This window comes from Thunnus maccoyii, chromosome 15 (genome assembly GCF_910596095.1).
Source record: "Thunnus maccoyii chromosome 15, fThuMac1.1, whole genome shotgun sequence".
NCBI lineage: Eukaryota > Metazoa > Chordata > Actinopteri > Scombriformes > Scombridae > Thunnus > Thunnus maccoyii.
In genome coordinates this window covers 7,017,295-7,043,446 of record NC_056547.1, presented here as the reverse complement: position 1 = coordinate 7,043,446, position 26,152 = coordinate 7,017,295, and the positions used below count along the sequence as shown (strand labels likewise).

General features: G+C 38.2%; 2 protein-coding genes across 4 annotated transcripts; both read right to left on the bottom strand.

Annotated features, from left to right (window-relative positions):
* Positions 1–1,996: 1,996 nt before the first annotated feature.
* Positions 1,997–13,558, bottom strand: daxx (death-domain associated protein). Of its 3 annotated transcripts, none has more exons than XM_042436534.1 (11): positions 13,250–13,558; positions 11,818–12,075; positions 9,930–10,376; positions 8,777–8,908; positions 8,544–8,660; positions 7,607–7,838; positions 6,584–6,753; positions 6,006–6,195; positions 4,282–4,849; positions 3,886–4,021; positions 1,997–3,358 (listed from the first exon to the last, which is right to left on the bottom strand). In XM_042436534.1, the coding sequence occupies exons 2-11, from the start codon at positions 12,031–12,033 to the stop codon at positions 3,299–3,301; spliced, it is 2,268 nt and encodes a 755-aa protein (XP_042292468.1). In that variant the 5' UTR covers positions 12,034–12,075; positions 13,250–13,558; the 3' UTR covers positions 1,997–3,298. The 3 variants fall into 3 exon arrangements, with proteins under 3 accessions (XP_042292468.1, XP_042292467.1, XP_042292469.1); XM_042436533.1 differs by having other exon boundaries at positions 11,818–12,072; XM_042436535.1 differs by lacking the exon at positions 13,250–13,558 and adding an exon at positions 12,166–12,186 and having other exon boundaries at positions 11,818–12,072.
* A 2,310-nt stretch (positions 13,559–15,868) lies between these two features.
* Positions 15,869–22,864, bottom strand: LOC121912946 (tapasin-like). Its single transcript, XM_042435525.1, has 8 exons — positions 22,641–22,864; positions 20,855–21,046; positions 19,345–19,593; positions 18,890–19,249; positions 18,227–18,550; positions 16,857–16,958; positions 16,583–16,611; positions 15,869–16,433 (listed from the first exon to the last, which is right to left on the bottom strand). The coding sequence occupies exons 1-8, from the start codon at positions 22,699–22,701 to the stop codon at positions 16,431–16,433; spliced, it is 1,320 nt and encodes a 439-aa protein (XP_042291459.1). The 5' UTR covers positions 22,702–22,864; the 3' UTR covers positions 15,869–16,430.
* Between the last annotated feature and the right edge of the window lie 3,288 nt (positions 22,865–26,152).

The following is a 26,152-nucleotide window of genomic DNA, read 5'->3' as shown; positions in this document are numbered from 1 at the left end:
AATGTTTTAAATCAGCAACACAAAGTCTGTATGTAACAAAAAGTATTTTTATTTATCAAAAATGAAAAAGAAAAAAATCACAGTGGAAGATGGATCTCCTGAGAGATCTCAGCTAATATAACTACATTTCATGTTGACATCCTAGTTAAGAGCATTTACCCCAAAACATCCATTCATCTGCGTAGCAACCATAGACTGTATATAAATATATATAATAGATATATAAATATATCTTTATATACAGTCTGTGGTAGTGATGTTACATAAAAATGGGATACAGGATGAAAAAAAACAAAACAACAAAAACGGGGAGTGTTATAAAGACAAAAAGTTGAGCAATTTCCTTTCACCTGAGGGTTCAGACTTACATCAACCTACCAGTGCTGTTATCTGGGGACCAGTGATGCATAGACTTAACAATAAGGATGCAATATCGGTCATTCACTAAATACTGAAGATCTTAAGTGCAGCGCTGCATATCACAACTAAAAATAAGACACAGACTTTATTCTAAACACAGCAGAGAGCTAAATTGATCTGAATACCCCGTTTATCAACAGGAGGGAACTAAAGCTGCGACTAACATCGTCAAATGTCTTGTTTTATCCGACTAACAGTCTTAAAACAAAAGCTATTCAATTCATTGAAGCAAAAAGCAGAAAATTCTTACTTTTGAGAACCTGCAATTATCAAATGTTGTTTTTGCTTTTAAAAAAACTTAATCTCATAATCATTAAAATGCTCAAAATCGTTGCAGATTTCTTTTAATAATAATAATAATAAAAAAAACCCCATTGCTGCTCTAAGAGTGAATAAAAATGTAAAAGCTGTAAATTAATGATTATTTGTCTCAAAGTGAATCATAGTACATTGTTCATGAAACCAAAACTGTTAAGCTTTTTTTTTTTTTTTTTTGGAAGATTTTGTTCCTCCACTCTGGTGTTAAGGATCTTTAAATAAAAAAATAAGTTGGGACCATGTGAGTCATTAATCTCACTGTTCTTTCATAAGACTTGATCTGACAGGCAGTAACATGGTTTGGATTTAAGTAAATACTTGTGTGTGTCAGATGAATGAATGTAGTTATCTGAGCTGGATAGAGGCACAGGTAGAATTCATCAGTGTCATACAGTAACCCTGTTCGAGATGTATTAAAGAACATATTTCAATATCAACAGTGTGTCCTTTCGTTCTCTTTGAGACATTTCAGAATCACAAAAAAAAACAAAAACATTTTTGTGCAATAGCTACGTTTGAGGATAAGGCTGGCGTTATTGTATATCTCCCTCGTGTCAACAAATCCCATGAAAAGACTAAAACCTGCAATGTGTTTCTAAATACAGTACATACCTACGCTGTTCATATCTGTGGCACTAAACCCACATTAGTTCCTACTAAAGATGTAAATCTTTCAAAAGATTTTAAAGGCTCAGTAATTTCCTAAAACAGCTGGGCACTGTGGTAGAAAATGTTACTTAAAGGATAAAACTGATCATTTTCTATATTTTTCTTATTGTCAACAAATCTCATGTGCAGAATCAAACCAACAAGTATTGTGTGTGTATCCAAAGCCTGATATATCTTATTCCTCTGTGCTGTAGACCTCTGTTGTCCAAAAACGATTAAAAACACGTCACCTAGTGCAGCGGTGCGGCTCATTGACCTGTTTTATTTTTATTTTTTTTATAGTTTTAGAGGTCAACGACACAGAGGAATAAGATATATCAGGTGTTGGATACACACACAATACTTGTAAATTGATAATTTCATTATTGGTTTGGCTCTTCACATCAGATTTGCTGACAATAAGAATCACCAGCTTTATCCTTTAAACAGGAGACATTTGTCGGGAACTATTTTCTGCTGCGGATTAATACACATCATGTGTTCTAGTGAGTATTTACAGCAGCATGGCAGTGTATGTGTAGACTCAAAATAAAATACAGTGTGTGTGTGATCTTGGTAATGAAGGGACTTGTCACCCAGAGCAACAACATGGCTCACCGATGTGTTTTTAATCATTTCTGGACAACAATGGCGTAGAAGACTTTAAATGCCTAAATGAAAACAAATCAAGCAGACATAAAGTAAAAAGACATGCAATGTTTTTTTGCATTAATATATATTGTATTTCACATTTGTCTTGGATTAATTCTCATTTAGGCGTTTTAAATCTTCCGTACAACTCAGGAAAAAGACATATCAGGCTTCGGCTACACAGACAACGTTAGTAGGATCAATTCATCGTTAGGTTTTAGTCTTTCCATTGGATTTGTTGACTGACAAAATATCGGCAGCCTTATCCTTTATACATGTGTGTATTAGTCATGTCAACTTATTCATTCAAACTGATTACTATCTGGCTCGTCTGCAGCAGCCACAGATCTGAATGAAGAAAGCTTCTTACTTTTATTTTAAACCTACAAATAAAATGTAAAAGGAAACATTTAAAAATTAAAGAAATGTCAATGTACGCCATCATCACCGCTGCAGTAATCACCTCACTCACTCACAACACACATCATAAATAGCAACAGCATGTAAAATAATGCCATCTCAAAAAAAATTCCTTTTATACAAACCACCACTTCCCTGTCCTTTGTGAAAAAAATGTAAATATAATGTAAATATAAAAATGTAAACAAACTGGCGGCGAGCTGAAGCAGCTCCCTCCAGTCAAGTGTCTGAAAACTAAACCTTCTCTCGCCAGGTTTTGGGGGGAAAAACGTCCGACTCCGCAGTTCTATGTTTTCAGGCACTGGTGTCTGAGTTAAACCAGTCGAGGGACCGTCATCCCGAGAGAGGAGATGTTCTTTTGCTCCGTATAAAGAGCAGCAAAAAAAAAAAAAAAAAAAGAAAAACATTTCTATGCTTCTACCAACTTGACGACAGCAGCGTTAGTAGTGTTGCACTGAAAGGCGGGAAACACGGCAAAGGATGTTCGGCTGCTCGTGTCACCCCGAAAGGTCTCGGACGACGTCTTTTCTGCATCCAAAAGCGAGAGAGAAGTCGTCGACGTCGGCCATGTTTCTCTGCTTAGAGAAAATTTGTCCCGTTTCAGCTGTTTAATCCACCGAAGTCCTTTACAAAAACACGTGTCTTGGCTTTTGTTTGGTTTCATGTAATCAAGCGACATGTCTCTGTAGCTCAAATAGTTTGCTAAATCTTATATTGTTCAGATTTTAATAATCAGCACTTTCACAATTTTATATTTGGGAAATTTTTTTTTTTTTTTGTTAGACAACAAGGAGTGATGTGGTAGAATCCTGCAGTGCAGTGAGAGGTCAAAGGTGAAAGGTCACTCCGAGTCGGACAGGACGATGATCTCATCCGGGTCACACTGGGTGGCCACGTTGACCTGGAAACACAGACAGTGGCGCAGTTAGGAGGTGTGTTATCATGACATTTATACATTTATACCAAGATAATCTTTATAAATGCAAAGCCATTTGAATCGATCATTAATGACCATTCATACCCCGAATCTTCATTTACCATCTATGTAGGGCTGCAACTAACCATTACTTTCATTATTGATTAATCTGTCAGTTATTTTCTAGATTAATCAATTGGTCGTTTGATCTATAAAATGTCAGACAATGGTGAGAAATGTCAATCACCATTTCCCAAAGCCCCAAAACGCAACCTAAGATGTCTTGTTAAGTCTCAACCAACAGTCCAAAACCCAAAAATACTCAGTTTACTGTCATAAAGGACTAAATAAACCAGAAAATATTCACATTTAAGAAGCAAGAACCAGACAATTCTTGCATTTTTTCTTTAAAAAAAACTCAGAATGATGAATCTTTAATAGTTGGCAATTAATTTTCTGTGAATCAACTCACTGATTAATCAACTAATCGTTGCAGCTCTACGTGTCCTCACCTTGTTTTTCTTGGGAGGCGGAGTCGACTGTGAACTGCTGACCAGTTCCTGGGTTGGAGTGTCTGCTCGGGTGGACTCTGCCTGCTGTGGAGAATTGCAGCTAAACACACCCATATCCAGAGGGATGTCTACCTCACTGAGGAGGGAAGAAGAAGGGGATGTCGAGCGGGATAGAAGAAGAAAGAAAAACACGGGGAGTGAAAAAGAGAAGAGGAACAATCGTTTATTCTGTTCTCTCATATGTGTATTCATACTGCTTCATCCTGTTGTTCCTACGATATTAGAATGAGTGACACTGAAGCATTGATTATCTTTGTTGTATCTGATCCGATATTTATTAAATTTATACATATTCTCCGTGACACGCAGTCCTAATCTAACCCCAGCGAGCCTTACCTGTCATGGATGATGATGTGCTTCGTTTTGTGGGACTTCTCTTGTGTAATTTCCTCCCTCTTCCTCTTCCGGCCCCTCGTAGTTCTGGGGCTCGGCGGAGGCGACGTGCCGTTGGTGGTCTGAGTGTCACACATTTCTACGATCACTGGCGGTAACGGGGGCAAAGAAACCCCGTTGGCTGCTACCGGGGAGACGTCCGCGGGGTCCTTGGCGACTTCGCTGGTGCTTACCAGCATGACGGAAACTTGACTGGAGGAATCCACCAGCTCCTCTACTCCTGCAAGGTTACCGTTAGACAACAGCGTCTGGTCGTCCGTCTGCACGGGCTCTGATTGGCTGGGGCTGTCTCTAGGGGAGGACATGTCAGACAGCGGAGAGATGCGGGACTTGCTTTCATCAGAGAGAGGACTGAGTTCGGTGGTGACCGGCTCTTTATCCTCATCTTTCACGCTTCCTTCCCCCCCTGCGGAAACGCGTCCCGACAACTCGCCTGACTGTTTGTCCTGGTTGGCGTCGTCACCCGCTCGCTCCGACTCGTTACTGTCGTCTTCCTCGTTCTCGTCATCGTCTATAAAAAGAGGAATATTAACGTGAGGAAATATTTTCTGCTCGTCTCTACCAACCCTCGTATGAGCGTAACTATCGATGATACAAGCAGTCAATATAAACTCTGGTTACTGGACGACGGTTTAAACAATCGTCCCTAAAGGATTCTGTTTTCATCATTACATATGCAGGTATGCATTTCTCATGTGTGTCATTTCAACACCTTCATAACGAGCTCGGCCCTGCTAAACTTTGTAAAAGTCTCTTTGCATAATGTGAATTATGAAATCATTTCCAGCTGCTGCTTTGAGGGGTTAAGACACACTTGGATGAGTCAACCTCGCTGCAATAAAGGCCCGAGAAGAACTTAAAAACACACCTCAAATGACAGACAAGGTAATTTATTACCGTTTAGTTTTGTAAAACTTTCTCATAACCCATGAAAGCTTAGATTATGTGCATGACGTCATCTCAATATTAAGTCTATGATACAAGTTGTCGTGTTAAAAGAAAGAGACACTAGTGTGCTCATCGACAGACAAACACATATATTACACAATGACGTGAGAGAAATTTCCAAACTGCAACCTCATAATAATAATAATTAGCCAGATTTTCATGTATCATTGTGCAAAAAATACTTGGGGACACTGATTGGACACATCCTTAATATTATATTACTAATATTGTTCCTCAAGTAATGTTCTCAATCTACAGCTTCATGTCAATCGCAAGTTTACAGTTACAACAGATTTTTTTACACCTACAGCAGGATTTAGGAAACAGGAAACATGTTTCAAAACAATGTTTCAGAAATATGTAGTCGTCATTGTTGACAGTGGCAGGAAAACCAAAACTGGATTTACCAGCAAAACTAGTTAAACAATTATTTTCATTATCGATTAATCAGGTCGATTATTTTTTCAATTAATTGCTCGGTCTGTAAAATGTCAGAGAATAGTGAAAACTGTCACCATTTCCTCTCAGAACCCAACACGTTGTGCTCAAATGTCTTGTTTTGTCCCGCCCAAATATATTTCAGTTTACTGTCATAGAAGACTAAAGAAGAATCAGATCATTTGGACACGATGATTCATCCAATATCAAAATATTTTATTGATTTTCCGTCGATCGACTAGTCGTTGCAGCTCTGATTGAAACTACATCTCCGTTCTAACCTGGTCCGTCCTGCTGGGTGCTGGCCTGGATCTCCTCTTCTATGTCTGGATCTGATGATTCATCATCTTCATCGTCATCCTCCTCCTCCTCCTCCTCCTCTTCTTCTTCCTCTTCTTCTTGTTGTTGTTCCTCCTCCTCCGCCACTCCATTCACCCCTTTAGTGCCTTCTCGCTTTTCTGGTTTGTTGCCCTGAAAGCACGATGTGTGGCGGCCCGGATAGCCAGGGAGAGAGGAAGAGGAGGAAGAGGAGGGGAGAGAGAAAAATAACAGAACTGTCAGAAAAATGATACATTTCAACGTCCTATTTTCACATCCTGATCAGCGGTGGCTGTGTTCTTGCTGCTTGAAGGACCGTAACTGTGTTTTTTATGAGTTTTATCCCATTTTTTTATAAAAGATGTTGCCTGTTATTTTTATTCAAGTTATATAATATCGTTGAGAAAATTCTGCCACTACGGCGCATTCATGTGCTGATAGGAACATTAGTTTCATACATATATACGAGCAGACGTGGAGGAACCAAAAAAATAACATGTGAATCTCTGACAGCAGAAGACGCCTGTGATCGTTCTCACACCTCTTTCTCTTTGCTGTTTTTCTCCTGTCGTTTGGTCCTCTCCTGCTCCTCCGTGTCCTCCTGTTTCACAGCGTACTTGTTGATGACTTCCTCCAGGTGGGACATGGCCACTTCTCTGTTCGACCGCAGCTTCCGCAGCAGCGAGGAGTCCGACAGCGCCGGGTCTATGGCTTTAGAGGGAGGACGATAAATGAGTGTGAGATGAGAGGTGGATGATTGTAAAGCCAAACAGTTTCGTGTTACGTATGTTTTTAAATATTGAATTTTTATCAAAGGCTCTAAACTGTAGAGACTTGGTGGATCTTAGAACAAGTTATGAATAAAGTCAAAATCTGAATTAAGTATCCAAAGAAAATGTATTGAGCTGCTGTAGTGAGCGACTGAAAATGTGTAGGCACAATTAGTTGTAGAGCTGCGATGACAAGTTGATTAATTGATCTATTTTGATAATCGATTAACCGTTTCAGTCAATTTTTTAAGCAAAAATGCCAAATATTTGATTGTTCAAGCTTCTCAAGAGTGAAGATTTGCATTTTTTTCTGCTTATATGTGACAGTTAATCGAATATGTTAACATTTTAGACGATTAGTCAGACGAAACAAGCAACATGAAGACAACACTGTGGCTTCTAGACCAATCGGTTAATAGACACATTGAGAAAAGAATCTGCAGATTAATTGATAATGAAATCATTGGTTGCAGCCTTAATTAGTTGTTGCTTAAGTCTAAAGCTTTTCAGTAACTACCATTTTACTGTGTCTTTGTTTTTCGCCAGGCCAAAATAAACGTCAACGTGTCAACAATTCCAAACCCTTGAATCGGACATTTTTCCGTTAGTTTAACGTTGAGCTTGTGAGCTGCAAAGGTCCTTAAAGGTTTGTTCTCTTTTGTCCAAAGAAAATAAAGGTTCAGTGTGGTGTATTCACTATATATTTACTCACTTTAAGCTCAAACTGTTCCAAATATAAGTAAAGAGTCATTTTAAAGTAGCTCCCGGTCAGAGTGACTATATCAGGCTATTACCGGGCTTGTAGTGGTCAGTGAGATGTGAGCCAAAGTTGTACACCAGGTCCAGGTGACGTCTCTCTTGCATTTGGCTCCCGGTCTCTCTGAAGGCCTCCTGGGCGATCTGGTTCAGCTGCTTTCTGCTCAGGCAAAGGTTGTGTCGCTCGTTGACGCGCAGCACCTGCTGGAGGATGTCTTGGTAATCCGGAGGGTTCCTCTGGGCCTCGGGACTGTTGATGAAACGCTCGATCTGAAAGGAGGGAGGGCACGGGGTCGGGAGGATATCACATTGACTCTCAACGGCACAGTAATACAGAATTCTGCAGTATTTGCTCTCTGTTTATTTTGACTCTTCATTACTGACTTGTACTGGATTTATTTTATGAAAAACTGAAGCATATGGCCGTGTGAACAATCATAGTAGTACCAAATCAAATAACTCTACAACTGCAACCCCCTGCAACCCCCACCACAGTCCATATCTATCTGTAGACACATAGTGATATATTTGTGTTATATCTTGTGTGTCTTGATTTTTTGTTATATAGAAATGCACAAAAAACTACGACGACAACCACTAACTGTGCTACTTTCTATCAACTTTTTCAAGTTCTGTTATTCTGTGTTTTGCACTGTAAATGTTTTTAAACTGATGATTCAACATGTGAGATGATGAGGATGATGAGGATGATCATGATGAGGATTTATCAGCTCATGTAAAGCTATTGTATGAGGTTATACTCTACATCAAGAGGAGCTGTTTATGGCTGAGAGCGGTAGAAGTCATCGCTAATATCTACTAAAGAATTGCTACAAGGTTACAGTAACTTGACATCTAAATATGCTGATGATATTATAATTATTGTCACCTGTGTTAACGTTCAGACCCAGATTACATAAACACGCATTGACCCAGTTACACCGATAAGGGACACTTATAAAACAGCCAGCTCACCTTCCTGTTGATCTCAGGATATCGAGTGCCGCTGTAACCGATCCTCTGCTCGATGACTCGGCCTGTTAACGTGTTGCAGCCCTTAAGCTCACACAGCTTTTCGTAAATCTTCATCATCTGGAAGAGGAGAAGCGTTAGCGAGGGGAGAAGCGTGAACCCGCCGTCACACAACCAGGCGTGAAGAGTCTTTTGACAGCTTTAAATTTGTGACCGCATTGACCCCATTTTCTCACCTTGCGTTTAAGCTTGTGCTCCTGGATGTACGAGGAGTCCTCAGCTCCCAGGTCGTCTAAACTCAGGTCAGCCTGCTGCAGGCGGCGGATCTCGTCGTTGTACACCTTCAGCAGGTTCTCCAGGTACGCTATCTGAGAGACGATTGGGAGCAGATGGGCAGAGTTTAAGCGTACGGCCCCGGTATTGTTTATTTTTTTACAAGCTGTATCTTTAGAGTGAAAGCAAAAAGAAGAGAAGACACTTGCATTTCAGTGTGTATAGAAACATGAAACACATTTCGATTAGTCATATGAGACTTTGTTGTGTCATTTTCAGAGTCTGCAGGCCTGGATCTGCTACAGTTTGAAACTGTACAGATACTGAAGGAAAAATCTGTAAATATTGATGTTGATGTTAATAGTGTGGTGAGATATTAACAGCATTACAGCTCAAAGTCTGATGCATTTATGAGACCAAGAGCTGCAACTATCAGTCGATCAGACGACCAACAGAAAACAAATCTACTATTTTAATGATGTAATAATTGTTTTAAGGATTTTTTTTTAAGCACAAATGCAAAACATTTACTGGTTTCAGATTCTCACATGTGAGGATATGAAGCTTTTCTGTGTCATACATGATAGTAAATTAAACATCTTTGGATTCTGGACTGTTGATCAGACAAAACAAGAACCTATAACAAGCATTTTTTAAAAATGATTTCATAGACAAAACGATAAATCGAGCAAAACAATCAGCAGATGAATTAATAATGATCGAAATAAATCTAAATGAATCGTTAGTTTCAGCCTTATGAGGATAAAAGAAATCCATCACAAGCACATTTACTGCAGTGAACTGAATGAAACACGTCAGAATGTTGTGTGTAAGAGCTCAGATATCATTTGACCTTTCCTTTATATCAACCTGACTGTATCAAGTCAAGTTTTATTTATGCATATTTATTGATTGCCTTTATTAATCTGCTATTTATCTGTATGCATCTGCTATACTTTTTCCTTTCTAATGTGATTTTCTCTTCTGTTCTTATATGAACATCACTTCATAAACACTGAAGCAACTTTTGATAAATACCAAACAACAAAAAATATAAAGATTATAATCAGCAGCTGAATTATCTAAAGGTCACACCCACTAGTGTTCAACACTAACCTGTTTCCTGGATGCCCTCTTTGCCTTTTTCTCCGCTACCTGTTGCTCCTCTTTATCGTTCTCCTGCGGCCCTGAGGTGGAAGGTTGCTCATCTTCTGGCTTCCCCTCTTCTTCCTCCTGATCCGCCTTAACTTTAGTCTTGTCTTCGCTTTTGAGCACAACAGAGGTAGAGGGGCAAGAATTTGATGTTGAGGTAGAAGGCCCAGGCTCAACCTTGGTGAGGATCTGCCTCTTCTTGGCTGCATGCTGCCTGAGTATGGTGCACAGTTCGTTGATGTAGACAAAGGTTTTGGAACGGTTGGCCTGAGCACGAGTCAAACATCGCCCCAAGGCGTTCCTGAACTCCACGGATGACAGATAGTCAGGGGAGGCCTTGTCATGCTTGGTTTGGAGGAAGGTCAAGACCTCGGGGCAGTCCTTGGTGAGAGCTGAGCAGTGCTCCACGAACTGGGAGGGAGGAGAAAAGAAAACAAGGGGGATGAGGAGACAAAGTGGAACGTATGATCAGGATCGGCACAGGGGAGAAAGATGACAGATGACAGATGAAGGAGGGCGTGGGGTGAGGAAGGCAAAACGTTTATAAGAACACACACAGCAACAGGACATCGTGATTCAGGTTTTTCCTGTTCACCTTCGGTTTCAGTGTATTGCCAATATCAACACTCTTGTCTTAAGACTGATATCAATAGCTGAAAGGATAAGTTCAGGTTTTTTAAAGTCTGTCTTAAACAGTATTGATGTGCCATTATGTACGTGGAAATTGGTCTACATTGTAAGAAATGGGGGGCCAAAATCCACATCCCTCATTCTATGGAAATATGCATCCCAAAGTTTGGCTGAAGCTATAAAAGTTGTAAAAGTCGCATCTTCCAAAGTTACAGTTTAGTATGAAATTCCCTCTTTTTGTTTCCGCAGACTGAAGTTCCTTGCTGAGTTGTAACAGAGGGACACATTCTGCTAGTGGTGGCCTTTATCGGATATTTTTTTTTCTTCAGATTTGAGAGCTGAAGCATTTTTGAAGTCAGTGTTTTTGGACGCTGATATTTTGGTAACAACATGCTCCAACTCTTTGAGAGTTTAGGAGTTGATCTCCAGCTGTTCTTTTATGTCCTCCAGACAAGACTGGACATGGTTCAGTCTGTGACATGCGAGTAAAACGCCGGTTCTGGCAACAAATCTACTCGTGAATACCAGGATGTATCACTCCGCCGCAGCTTTGCAAGGAACGTTGTGTAAATGAAGGTGCTGAAGTGTCGTTAGTGACCTGCTGAACCTTGCAATGTATATTTGCACGGAACGAGGGCTGCGGAGTTTGACCCCCCATTTCTTACAGTGTAGTGACATTTGGAGAGAATAGCGTCTGGGTCAGTATGTAGAGTAGGAGTTATTACAGCAACCAAGATCGATTTCCACATAACGGCACATCCGTATTGTATTAAGACAGATTTGAAAAAACCCGAACCTATCCTTGAAGACGGCCGTCTTGCACATCTGCAAAAGTGCTGGGAGCAAAGATCGACGCTATAAAAAGTAAAAGGGCAACGTCACATTGGAATTCGACCTCGCTTATGAGAAAGGCTGCACGGTGACAGCCTGCTTGGTGAAAATGTCAATAGGACTGTCTTCAAAAAGGAGCTTTTAATTCCAGCACGTATTAATTTACATTATTATAAAATATCACAAATGTCACCAGGTTGAGAGATTACCACAGCTACCAGCCAAATGTTAGGATAATTTGGGCTGCACATGTAAATTTGTTGTGTTGTTGCAGCACTAAATGATCTAGATAGTTTGTGGAGAAGTAACAAAAGATAGTGGGTTTCAGAGATGACCAGCTACTTTGACCAATGGATGAGACAGTCAGCTTGTGCCTTAAATGTAAACTCACCTCAGTGAACAACCTCTGATTCTCTGCCTGCAGAACATGCGCTTGCTTCGTCGCTGAGGCAAAAGGTGACTGGGTGATGTGGGTAGGGACAGGCTGTTGAGCTTTGAGCTGCGAGACCTTTTTGACCTGAACCTTAGGAGACGAGGTGGAGGCAGAGCAAGAGGGTTGAGGAGTCTCCTCTTCATCATCATCAAGAACAATGATCTTATCCGCCATCGAGGCGGGGGCCACCGTCACCCAAAATGTCAGGTGTTTCTGCTTTCAGAAAATACAAACAAGGAGGATTTTGATCAGAGCGACGGATATGTTCAGTCAGTTTGAGCAAAAAAAATGCATTTAAAGGTTTACCTGAAGCTTATATGAGGCTTCAGCAGTCTGAGTTACTCATATCAAGTAGATATCTGCCACATTTACAGTCTTTTTAGCATCAAATTCCTTCTTTGTGTTTCCCTGTTGTGCTGTAGTGGAACTATAGTAACAAAAAGAGCAAGCAAGTTTATTTATATATCACATTTCATACACAGAGGCAATTCAAAGTGCTTTCCATAAAAATAGATAAAAGAACAGAGCAAAAAGAGGGACTTTGGCACTAAAAAGACATGTCTGAAAACATTGAAAGATATCTACTTGAGGACTGAAAACTCACCTGTTCCCCAAAGCCTTTGACTGAACACTAACTTAGACCTCAGCTTTTACTACTAGATGTGTTTTATGTGTTTACAACTGTCTATGTCTATGTCTATTGTGCTTTTACATGTGTGTCTATATACATTTTTCATTTGACTGTTTTAATAGTTATTTTATTATCCTCACATTTGTGTTTTTATTTCATAACTTAAATTGCTTCCGCTACAATATTCTTTTTTATTTACTGTAATGCACTTTGAATTGCCCTGGTGCGAAACGTGCTATATAAATAAAGTTGCTTTGCCTCGATTTGACTAAGTTGGACGGCTGAGGCTTCATATTAACTTCAGATACACTGAACTGTGGATTTTGTCCCCCATCTCTAAGTGTAGGGATCTTCTAATGGTCTGTATGAACAGGAGGAATGATTACAGCAAGAAAAAAACTGTTTAAGTGTTCGTTTGGGTACCTGACTATTGTCAGACTTGGAAAAAACACAGAGAAGCATGATCATATGTTCAGGAAATTTGCCATATGATGCTTTAATACTGCTGCTTCACTGATGAGCAAGTAAAGAAGCCATTTAACATCAACATTGTCTTGTCTGTGCTGTAAGAAATGAAACTTACAGTCAGACAACAATACGGGCGCTTCCCTGTAAATTTATAAAGTGAAACTAAAACTGTGAAGCTTGATGACACATATATTTCAGACAGATTAGAAATACAAAAAAACACATAATCAATCGTTAAGAAAGAAATGTCAACACTGTCACACATCATAACACACTCAAACATATACCGACCTTTTTGTTTATGAGCTGTTTGACGTCAAAACAATGTTCCACAATGCATCGTTTAAATTCTGAGTTAGTTAGCTGGCATTAGCATTAGCTAGCTAGTTAGCGCTGTGACTTTGCTAAGTAACAAAAAAGGCGAACCAGAGAAAAAAAGCCCGCGTACCGTTTGTTACTATGTCGCTAGCTAGATGCACAAATCCGATGAGCTCTACATAATCTTACTTTTAATCACATACACTTTCTGTTTACCAAAACAATGCTCATCGCTTCGGCTATGTGGTTGACTCGAGATCGAAAATGTACCCGCTCAGCTCCTTTCAGCGTCAATGCCTCTGATTGGTTGATAGATGCTCGCCGTTGAGTAACGTCGTTTGCTATTGGTTGACATCCCGTTGAATACGTCGATATATTAAAGCGATATTGTAAAACTACAAACATTCAGGCATTACATAAATAACAATAATAATAATCATTACTATTATATGAATATGAATACAAACATACAAAATGAATATTATAATATTAAACATCATAATTGATATTAAGTAATGACAATATAAAAAAAGATTCCTACATACATACATTTGAGTTGAAGAATTAAAAATATTATCAAAACAAACATAAAAAGTAAAAAAAAAATCAGAATTAGAATCAGAAACTGCTTTATTGTGAAGTTAGCCTAACACATACTGGGAATTTCCCTTGTTTTGGTGGTTAAAATTCAAAAAAAAAGAAAAAGAGAAAAGACAATTACATATACAAAGTAAGAGAAAAATACAACTACCACAAAATGTAGATGATTTAACTATAGCAATAAAATTTACAATTCAAATGTGAAATATCAAAAATGTGAAATACCACTTGAAAAAAAACATATTTTGCAATTAATGTAATTTAAAATTGAAATTAGTTATAATCTCCCAACCCTGACGGATTTTAATATTTACATTTATTAATCAATAATTTTAAATCTTTATCATTAATTATAACCAATTGTTTTATCCCTTCTTTAATTTCTATGTATTATTATCTTCCTGATGAGAATCTTACATGTTTTGACTAGGATTCATTAATAATACTCCAAAGCAAAACTCTACATTCACCATGTAGTTTTATTCCGAAAAAGACAGTGTAAGTCAAACATTCTCATTAATGCTAGCTTACATTTTACATCAAAATTAACAGTCAGGTCATCATGAAGGGTTTATTTAGAAAAAAACAGTCATCATTGTAGACTTGACAGCAAGAAAAAATATCACATTCATAACAGTCTGTGAAAATACTCCCATATCCCCGTTATGATCCTATCATCAATGTACATGTGAGCATTTTCAGACGATTTGACCCACAATGTGACCCACAGATGTGATGAACAAGACACTCATTTGCAAACAGGAAACTGGCAGCATGCTTTAAGAAATGTTTTTACTTCCCTAAAAAAGCAGTAACCAATTATGGTTTTTTAAACTCTGACACATCTTTTGGATTTTCTCCTAGTAGAATTGTGTGCTCTGTTTGTACCATTTCCTTCACATTTCCTCCTTCACAACACCTCAAATGAAGTATCTGAGTGAGAGCTTCATTCCTACCACAGTTTGGACAATATACAAATAAAATAAAGTAACATGTGCTGTGAATGTCCTCATGACACACATACACATATATAAAAAAATTGTCAGAATATACTGTACATACATTATATTCTCTGTATTTACAAAAACATTATTCAGTTTGTGGGTTTGGACAGTTTAGTCAAACATTGTTTTTTCTGTCCAGGATCAGTAAAATAAAATATTCAGCCTCTCACAGGGCTCAACTTTTCTATTCCTTCAAAGTTCATTGTTTTGTATTTCTTACTTATTTTATTATTATTATTTTATACTTATTTTTTTACTTATATGCATCATATGAAAGCATTTACACCTCCTTATTGAAGCTGATTTTTCAACACAATTCAAAATTTCGTCAAGTTTCTGGATCTTTTCCAGTGTTTGTGACAAGATACTTTAAAAAGGGAAATTCGATAGGAAAACTTTTCAACCTGGACCCTATTTTCCCATCATTTTGTGTCTCAGTGATTAATGAGGGCAACAAATTTTGAAATTGGTGCAGTACTGAGTGAGAGAGCTGCAGCAGGCAACTGCTCCCCATCAACGTACGTCCACTAAAAGTGTTTGTTTTTGCCACTGACAGGCTCAGATTGTTATTATAAGTGTCTGACAACATTATGGAGAGGACCGTACAGAGAAATAAAACTTTTTTCTTAATCTTTTGCTTAATCCGGTCTGTTTGTTATCGTGTCTAACCAAGTCTCGCCCAAAGATAAGTCTCATTCTGAAATCCTGCGATAGTTGAGTTGCTGTCGAAATCAGCTACATATTCAGCCATTTGGAAATCGTTCGAATAAAACTAAACTACACTTTCTGTACTCCAACACAACAAACTCCTCCCAGCACTCCTCTCTCCAACTCTGTAACAACTCAACTCTCACAGGATTTCAGAATGAGACTTCTCCTTGAGCAAGATTTGGTTAGACACAACAACAAACAGACCGGATCAAGTGAAAGGTTAAGAAATACTTCTCTCTTTTTTCTCTGTATGGTCCTCTTCATAATGTTAAAAACAATCTGGGCCTGTCAGTGGCAAAAACAAACACTTTTAGTGGACGTACATTGGGGGGGCGCTATTGCCCCGTTGGATTACATTGCCGGCTGCAGTGCTCTCACTCAGTACTGACCAATTTCAAAATTTTTTGTCCCTATAAGTCACTTAGACACAAAAAGATGGGAAAATAGGGTCCAGGTTGAAAAATACTGAAGTTTCCCTTTAAACAAAACAAGCAAGTAAACAGTAGAAGGCCAGTATGATATCACAGCTATATCCCTTAAAAGAAGAAAGGATCAAAGTAATATCATAACAGGTATGTTTGGATTAGCATTACTATTTGAGCAAGAATGGAAGGAGTATGAGCACAAGCAAGTTTCCCTATGGATCTGTGAAAAACATCAAATCAAAGTATATAAAGATTTACCACTATGCAACAAGCTGTAAAAAAAATGACATAATTGTCTGCATGAACAAGTGTGCAATCACTGCAAAAACTCCACCCAGATATCAAAGCAGACAGGTTAGGTGGTTCAGTGTTGCGGTTTCACAACAGTTGGCTTCTTTCGCTTCTTTACTTCTCTTACTGCAAGTGGAACAAGTTGAAAGTTATTATTGAGAGGAGGTACACAAAGGAGCAGCTGCAGTGTTATAAAATTATATAATTAAAAAAGTGAACGAAATGAACATCTATGTAAACATTTTGTCTATTAGTATTTGAAAAAGAAAAGTTACCTTGTCTTTTTTGTCAGCCTCATCTGAGCCTAAATACAGTGAAACAAAATACAACAATTAGATAAAGAAATTAAATCAACACTATGCTTGAAATATCTTACTGTATCTTCTTTAAACAGTATAACATGTTAACCCATACTAAATATTTTATGTAAATAATAATGCATCAAGCCTCCTTGAAGTTTGAAATGATTAAATATGTGCAGAACATTAATAAATTCATGACTTATTATCATAACATTTTTCTGGTTATTGATTTTGTATTATTTGCTACCTGAGCCGGTGAAGGTCCAAGAAACAAACTTGATGAGACCGTAGAGCACCAGCGCCACACCAACCATTGCCATTGAGTCCTCAATGGATGGAGTGCTGAACCCTGAGAAGACAAAAGACAGAAGTCTTAATTTATCCACTTTTGTCAAGCTTGATAAAACAATTTATATAACAATTTCACAAAAGGACAAAATTCTGATTACTGCCAACATTTAATACTGCACAAAAGTGTTAAGATTCCCTTATCTCAAATAAAATTAGAATTTAAAAGAAGATGCGTTTTGCTACTCATGTTTTACTAACCCTTAGCTATACAGTATATGGTTGATGTAGTTGAATACCAGTCATCTCAAGTATATGTCAAAGTCATATAAGATGCATTTTCGACTAAATACCTTTAAATTTATAAAACTATGATATTTAGTCTATGGCTGCTGATGCTTTCATATGTGTTGTATGTAACATAGTATTATATGTAATAAGAGGCGCAATGATTAGTCAAGTAATTGATCGACAGAAAATTAATCACCAACTATTTTGATGATTGATTAATCGTTTTGAGACATTTTTTTTAAGAAAAAATATCCAAATTCTGATTCCAGCTCCTCAAATTTTCTGGTTTCTTTAGTCTTCTATGATAGTAAACTGAATATCTTTGGGATTTGTTGCTGTTTTGGGGAAGAGAAAACATTTGAGGATGTCAACTTGAGCTTTGGGAAACAGCAATTTTTCACTATTTTCTATTATTATATAGACCACACGACCAATCGATTGAGTAAATAATCGACAGGTTAATCAATAATGAAAATAATCAGTAGTTGCAGCCCTGAATGTAATCCAAACCCAGGGAAGGAAAAAACACTTCATTGGATATGACAACTAAGCAGGTAGAGTTATTCACTGTTCATTAAACTCAGTTAACACAGTCAAATACATTCAGTAAACTGCATCACTTTAGTGTAATGCAAACTTTAAAACCAGGAAAATACAATACAAGACAACATTTCAGCTACAATATATCATAATAACCAAAATCCCACATAATATCTGGTCTCATATCACAGTAACAGTTGTATATTGATATATCTCCCTTCTCTAATTCACCCATTGAAATCTTGGCCAGCAGCTCTTAAACATACAGAATTAAGTCTTATTTGTCCTCAGGGCTTGAAGTAAAATATGAATTATAATATTTAGCATCTTGATGGACTTTTTTACCTCAACACTTAATAAAGAAAAACGTTTTTTCTTTAATGTCACAGCCTAATCATCTCTAAAACACAACTTTTCTATCTGTGTTGTTGCTAAAAAAGCTTGATAAATCATTTAATGCCTTTTTAAAAAAAAAAACAACCGTATCTTCCACATTACCAATGACATTGAGGGTCACGCTGGCCCGTCTTGTGCCTCCGGGATGGACACCCACACAGGTGACCTCTCCTCCTCTTCCCAGGTCCAGCTTGGATGTGTCGAGCTCCAGCCGGGTGCTCTGGCTGAAGGTGCCATCCCAGGCCTGCCTGTGGCCCGTTACGCTGCCGGATCCCAGAGGCCTGGATTTCCCATCGGCATCTTTGAACTCCCAGCTCAGCTCCAGGGAGAGAGGGGCAAAGCCGGATGCGTCACACTGGACAGTCAAAGTCTGGCCGGGAACAGAGATGGGCAGAGGGGAGGGGTGGATGGACAGGGATGGGGGTTCTGGGTAGAAGGGAAAAGAGTGAAGGAGCTTATTAATCTTTTTTCTGAGGCAGTTTAGTTTATTATGTGCTCTCAACTAATTGGTTTATTTCAGTGTCCCTTGAAACCAGATACTAAAGAAAGAGATAATGTCTGAAAGAGTATGAATGCCATCATGGACAAGGACATGAGTTCCCCTGTTAAGCACCTCTAGACTTGCATTAATGCTTCAGGGAGAGAATATTTCCATGTGGTCAAAGAAAAGGATCAGAATAGGAAAAACAATCTAGACATTACCATTTTAAAGCGTGCAAGTTTGTCTTCTGATCACACAACAAAACTCACAATCTTTTCCCTCACCTACAATGTCAAGCTCCACCGCCACCTGAGCCAGAAGGTACGGCAGATACACCGTACAGATGTACGTCCCAGAGTGACGCACTTGAGCCTCCTGCAGGATCAGGGATGCATTTCCCTTCTCGTGCAAACTGTCAAAGTCCAGCGTGGCCCCTTCCTCTTGTGTATCAGCCAAACGGTCTGCCTTGCCGTCGTAAGCCAGAACCAGTCGTCCGTCGCCTCTGAACTGGTAGCGCCACTCAACGGCGAAACCAGACCCAGATAGAGGCGAGGAGGGGTCGACCCAGAAGCCGCAGTCCAGCAGCACCGGTTCCCCGAGTCTAGACTGCACCGAGACTGTTTTACTGGTCACACTCAGGATCACTGAGGAAAGAGACAGTGAGGAAGATAAATTTAAACTACCACTTCTATCTGAGATGAGATAAAAATCATGAATTCTTCACCATCTTGATCATTACCGTTGTACTCTTTGGTTGCTGTAGGAGCACGCATGATGCTGGAAACACCCAGCTGTTGGTTGAGCCCCTGAATGGCTGTTGAAAACCAATCAGCTTGCAGGTATTTGGGGCTGACGGCAGAGTCTGTGAGCGGAGCAACCCATTTGAGGGTGGAGATCTGCGGCAGGAAGGGGTTGATCTCACACTGGGGCTTCTTCACAGAGCCTCTGGGAGGGTTGAGAGAGTGGTGGCAGAGAGTGGCGGCTGGGTCTGAGGACACAGGAGTCAGAACGGTTATATGTACACATTGTAATATGAAAAAGTATGCAGAAAGTTCACACATGTTTACTTTGTACTTTGGGTTATGATCAACCATAACTGCAACATTTTTTTCTTTTCAACAAAGTAATTTCTGATAAATATCTCATCAAGTGTAGAAGCCCTAGCTGACAAATTCAAGTTCAAGCCTGGAAGAAAATCAAACAAGTAAATAAATAAATGAGGTAAAAGCCATATTTATATTGCTAAAGCTATGATAAGCAAAGAAATCTAAACTATAGATGTTTGAGTAAATGACTCTATCAATAAAAATTCACAGAGAAAACAATAGAGAATGCATAGAGTACATATCTGCTGCATTTGAGTGCAGTACTCGATTAAAAAACAATCAACATCAAGACATCAAGTTATCTCCTTTACTTTTTGCCCCCACAATGAAATATATCAGAGAAAAACAATTGTAGCTTGAAGTTTAGACAAACACACTTCCAGAAGGGAAAGTCAGTGGAGAAACTGAATAAAGATCTTTCAATAACTATTGTAATGGATGTCTTTAGCAAGGCAGTTTGCACTGTGGTCATATTAGGGGTGAACCAGGGGCAAATGCATGCAAGTCTGAAGGAAATAGGCTACTAAAAAGGTGAAATAATACTCAGGTACAGTGATGATTTTAATTGATCATTAGCACTTATATATTTGTGGAGGCTTATAAATTACCTTCCAGTAAGAATGCTGCTTCACATTTGCCACACTTACTGTATCTACACACAATGAACAACAGAGAGCATGGACGCATACACATGTAGGGCTGCAACTAGTGATTATTTTCATTATCAATAAATCTGGAGATTATTTCCTGAATTTATCTATTAGTCGTTTAGTCTTTAAACTGTCATAAAATGGTGAAAAATGTCCAAAAGCCCAAGATGTAACCTTAAATGGCTTTCCCCCCAATCAACAGTCCACAACACAAAGATATTCAATTTATTGTCATAGAAAACAGAAAGTATATTCATTTAAGAAGCTAGAACCCAAGAATTTTTCTCTTAAAATGACTTAAAACAATTAGTCCATTATCAAAATACTAAAATTTTATGTCGATTGACTAACCAATTAATTGTTGCAGCTCTACATACATGCATGCAAAAATATTACCCATATATACAGAAGGCACCATGCATCACTCTCTCACACATCTAAATAAATGTGCAGTTACACATCCTGTTCAGTGTGTCACTCATTTTGAACTAACCGGTAACAAAGTAGACTCTGCCGGGGTCGATGTCGGACGGAGCCTGTTGGGTTTTAGTACTCTGGCTGTGAGCGTCTGTCCCGATGTAAAGCAGGGATTTTTCTTGGGTCGTAGCTGCAGTTAATCCTCCTCCTCGCCCTGCTTTCTCCTGCACAAACCAGCACTCCATCACCGGACAGCTGCTGCTGCAGGCTTTAGAAAAATAGATTTAACAATATATCAGCAATCGATAAAGAACCATTGTGAAACACTGAAGGTTATATTGTACTGTTGGTTGTTGTTTTTTGAAACTTTTGTGGTATGTTTGTTTGAGCTGTTTGTGTTTTGTGCCGCTTTGCATGAACTTTGTTGTTCAGTTTCGTTTTGTAATGTGTGCATATGTATTGATGAGTCTTGTGCAGTTTTATTTGTATTTTACTGTTGAGTTTTATGTATTTTAAAAGCCCATCTAGGGACAGGCATTGCTTAGACTATATGATGCAGTGGTATGTGGCATAAGTTCATGCTATATACTTGTCCCTATACAAATAAACATTAAATAAATATATATAGTTCCTAGAAATTTCTATTTACCAGTGAGACACTCCAGTATTTAACATGAATCAGAATTCAGCTTTGAAGTTTATCTTTTAAAACTTCTTTTTTATTACAGACCTACTATAGATCCTTAAATAAGGTGTGTTATAATAGCAAGGGAGAGTGTAAAACACACAAAAAAGGAATTAAACACCAAGTTAAAAAAAAACAAACAAAACAAAGTATAGAGGTTATTATGACTATAGCACTGAGTGCTACGTGCTACACAAGGCCTGGGGGGAATATAAAAAAAACTCTGGCAGTTGAAAATAAAAGTAAAACTGTGATCTCTTGGGCAACCATTAAAATTGCGGCTGTTGTTTCCCTAAAGGATTTCTAAATGTGACATTTTGAAAGACTGGGAGGGGTGATACACTTTTATCATTTTTGTAGGTTCCATCATTTTGTTCTCCTCTTATATCCAGTTTATTCTCCTGATTTTTCATGTAAATGTATACGAGCTTGGAACAAGATGTCTGAGAAAATGGGCAATATTTTCTCAGAAAGTTCCGATTATATTTCCAACTTTTGTTATCTCGCTATATGTTATTTATGTGTCATTTATGAATTTTTGTTGTATTAATCGATTCATTAATTAAAACACCGTGAGCAGTAGACGCTGGGTGTAATAAGTTTTTCGGCCACGAGAGGGCGCCATGCACTACGCCCCCCTGAACGCTTCACACCAAACACCCTTTAAATATACCGCGATTTTAGGTTCACCAACGTTAAATAGGAAATGTATATATTGCTAAGACATTAGTTAAGATATTTTCCGACGTGAATGGGTCTTATGCAAAATTCGGCATACATATAGTTGAAAAAGAACAACAATTTACTCTTTTTTTAATAGTCTGAAATCTCTCAAGTTCAAGTTGTTTTGTACACTTTCATCCCAAATTATAATAGACAGCTGTTTTTCTATGTTTGGATTTTGCCGAAATGATGTATGACTCCTATGTGAATGCAAAATCTGTTGCAAAAATATTTAATATCCGCCAATTATGCTGAAATAAACGATATGCGAGTTAACCCTAACTATGCCCATTTTCTGGCGGAGTCTGGGTTAATTATTTCATTACACGAGAACAAGCTACATCTGGCTTTGGCCTATAACATTAGATATACTTTTAAGCATGAAACTCGTCTGTTTCGTGTAGTTTCGCAGCACTGCAGAGCAAAAAGTATCGACAGAAATATCCCAACTTACCTTGGACGAAGCAGGCGACTGCAACCAGAGAGAGTTTGTAAATTGTAGAGAAGTCCGTCATGTTTGTCGGTATTTTTCTTGTGTTTCTCTGCTTTCAGGTGTTTATCTGCTGGTATCAGACAGAAAAAGTGGCGTTTAGATCGGTGGTTTTCCCCTTCAACTCCAGGTTCATTTTACTTTCACTTTTAGACACGAGTCAAGTCAGACATAGAAAAAAACCCAAGTTCCGGTCGTTATTTCAGAATAAAAACGCCACAATCAATCAGAATTGGAATTATTGCTAAGCAGGTAATCAGTAAATATACAATGAATTTGTCTTGGTGTTGTTGTCAACATTTAATGACCTAAAAGGCAAGTTTATTTTTGTAACACATTTTATACATCAGGGCAGTTCAAGGTGCTTTTGCTTTGCATAATTCATTAAAAGAAAGAAAAACCGCATAAAACATTACAATGCATATTAATAATGGGAAATATGCAACTGAAAAATAAATCTAACCGGAAACTGAGACACAAAACCTTCTCACCAGAAGTTGAAAGCATGCTGCCTGATGTAGTTTTATAGTTTTTCAGCTCTACAGGTAGATGGCGCCCTCTGACAAGCAATAATCCACCAGGACTAATATAACATGTGGACGTGTTCTAGTATCTTTATGTGTCCTTCTTTGCCTCCTTGGTTTTTTCCTCTGCAAAAACAAAATCTGTAACAAAGATTTTTCATAACTAGATTTAGTTAGGAGTGCTCGGGACTTTTTTTCTGTACATCATGACTCCTTTAATCCAACAAATGGAGATTATTGAGACGCAAGTGGACATGTGAGGCTGCAAGCTTTCAGGAGTGGAATCCAGTCTGTGACAACGGAGGTCAGATGAGGACAAGAGAAACAGAAACACACATACAGTTATTGACTAATAGCAAGATGAATTACTGCACCATCACCCCAACCTTGCATCACCCTCATATTCAGAGAGCAATATATGTTTTAAAACATGCAATTATTGTTTTTTTTATGATAATCACCTCTAATATTTCCAAATAATCTATTTACCAAATATGTTATTTCTCTTTACATGGTGCAGCTTCTTATAGATTAAAAGCCAATTGCACACACATAATTAATGACTTTTCAGTATGGCATCACTCAAGTGTTGCTGGTGCTCATCTTTCATTATTTTTCCTGCAGAGAATATTTTCATCAACACGGCAGGAATGTGGCAAAACAAGGGTTACAAGAAGAGATCACAACCATTCCTCTTTCTTCTTCCGTGTGTGTGTGTGTGTGTGTGTGTGTGTGTGTGTGTGTGTGTGTGTGTGTGTGTGTGTGTGTGTGTGTGTGCAAATCATTCCGGATCTCTGTATCACAGTAAACGAAACCTAACAGACTGGTCAGATGATTTCTCAGAAACAGAAGCAGCACAGGAGGGATGTGCTGTTTCTGCCATGTGGAGGAGCTCTAACACTATTCTGACTCCGGAAAAGGAGTCATCTTCTCTACCAATGTGGTGGTTTCCTGGCCACAGCTGCAGTTTGTATAAGATTGTTTTGCCAAGTTAAATTAGTTGATCCTGAACTAAAACCAGGAGCAGCAGGGCTCAAGAGATAGACAGAAGAAAAGAGTTAATCAAGTCATATTCTTACTGCTTCTACCTGTTTCAGATAATTAAAGTATTTTGTTCTTTGGAAAGTTTCATTTCTGTGTTTAAAAATCAACAAATAGCCCCAAATCAAAACATTATAAAGCCACATGACATTGAGTATCCTCTAATTTCTAATGTATAAAATGCTTGTGAGAAAATATTGACAATCTGCCCTGCAGTAACTGCTCGGTCATATAGAGAGAGAGAGAGAGAGAGAGGTGTGTGCCATTTCAAAACAACAAACACAGACACAAAATGGCAGCAGAAAAGGCGTGGCGCAGTGACATGTGCTAGCGTGCGTTTGACTGCATGTGATACTGTGTGGATCTAAATTTAGGACCTTCACACAGCCACACAGCACCGTGTCTCGCAGAGCTGTGCTGTATTTTTCTGTGCAAAAAAGGAATCCACTCTGATTTTTTTTTAAAAAATACATGTTGAAGACAACACAGTCAAAGTTCAGTTTTAACTCTTTATTCTGTTGTGAGAAACATTTCATTTGCAGACAAAGCATGCAAACACACAATAATTCCTTACACTGTACAAGCAGGAGACACAATGTTGTAACTCAGACAAAGAAGCTACAATGTCAAATGAACAGATAAAATAAGCAAATGACTGAGGGAATAATCAGTGGTTCCTTTTAAATTTGAGAGACACATAACCAGTTCTACACATTTCAGTCTGAATTAAAAACAAGAGGAAGTAACATAGATCTTATAAAACATCACTTTATTATATGAAAGCGCCAGAAGTTGATGAAGTGCTCAGATCCTTTACTTAAGTAAAAGTATCAATACAGCAATGTAAAAAATAAATACTCCATTACAAGTAAAAGTCCTGCATGAAAAATACTACTTAAGTGGTTTGGTCCCTCTGACTGATATATTATTATATATGACATCATTAGATTATTAATACTGGAGCATCAGCGTTAGAGCAGCATGTTACTGTTGTAGCTGCTGGAGGTGGAGCTACTTTACACTACTTTCTATACAGTTAGCTAGTTTAGTCCAGTGGTTCCCAACCTAGGGGTCAGGGCCCCTCCAAAGGGTCACCAGATAAATCTGAGGGGTCATGAGATGATTAATGGGAGAGGAAAGAAGAAAAAACAAAGTTCTGATACACAAATCTGTTTTCAGTTTGTTGACTTTGTCTTTAATCTTTGATTTTTGGTGAAATAATGGATCATTTGAACATTTATTGAAATGAAACCATGTGAAAAGTTTAGAGGGTAAAATCACTATTTGGTGAAGCTGTTAACAACTCATAGACATGTGAAATGTGACCCCGACTACACACTGCTTTTTGTAAGACGTCAAAAGCCAGGTTGGAAACCACTGGTTTCATCTTTAACAATGTTGTATTTTAAAAGCTTGTTATATTATCCATTGTATCAAATCTTCATCTGAAAAGTAACTTAAGCTGTCAAATAAATGTAGTGGAGTAGAAAGTACAATATTTCCAACTGAAATGTGGTGGAGTGGAAGTATGAAGTAGCATCAAATGGAAATACTCAAGTAAAGTAAGTAAAGTACAAGTACCTCAACATTACATTGCAGTACTTGAGTAAATGTACTTAGTTACTTTCCACCACTGGAAACTTGAGTAAAGTAATGTGAGTACTTCTTCCACCACTGCTGTCAAGTTATCATGACTTCTTGCCTGATTCAATTTTATTTCTTCAATCAGTTAATCTGTGTTCAATAATTCAATCAATTATCCGTTAAGGGTGTCTATAAACTGAACATTTTAGGGTGACGGTATTCTTACTGTAATTTTTAATAATGATGTAACTAAGTGCGAATAAGGTCAGGAAGAAAAATGTTATAACTTAACCTAACTGCCGCAATTATACAACACTGTGTTTAGAA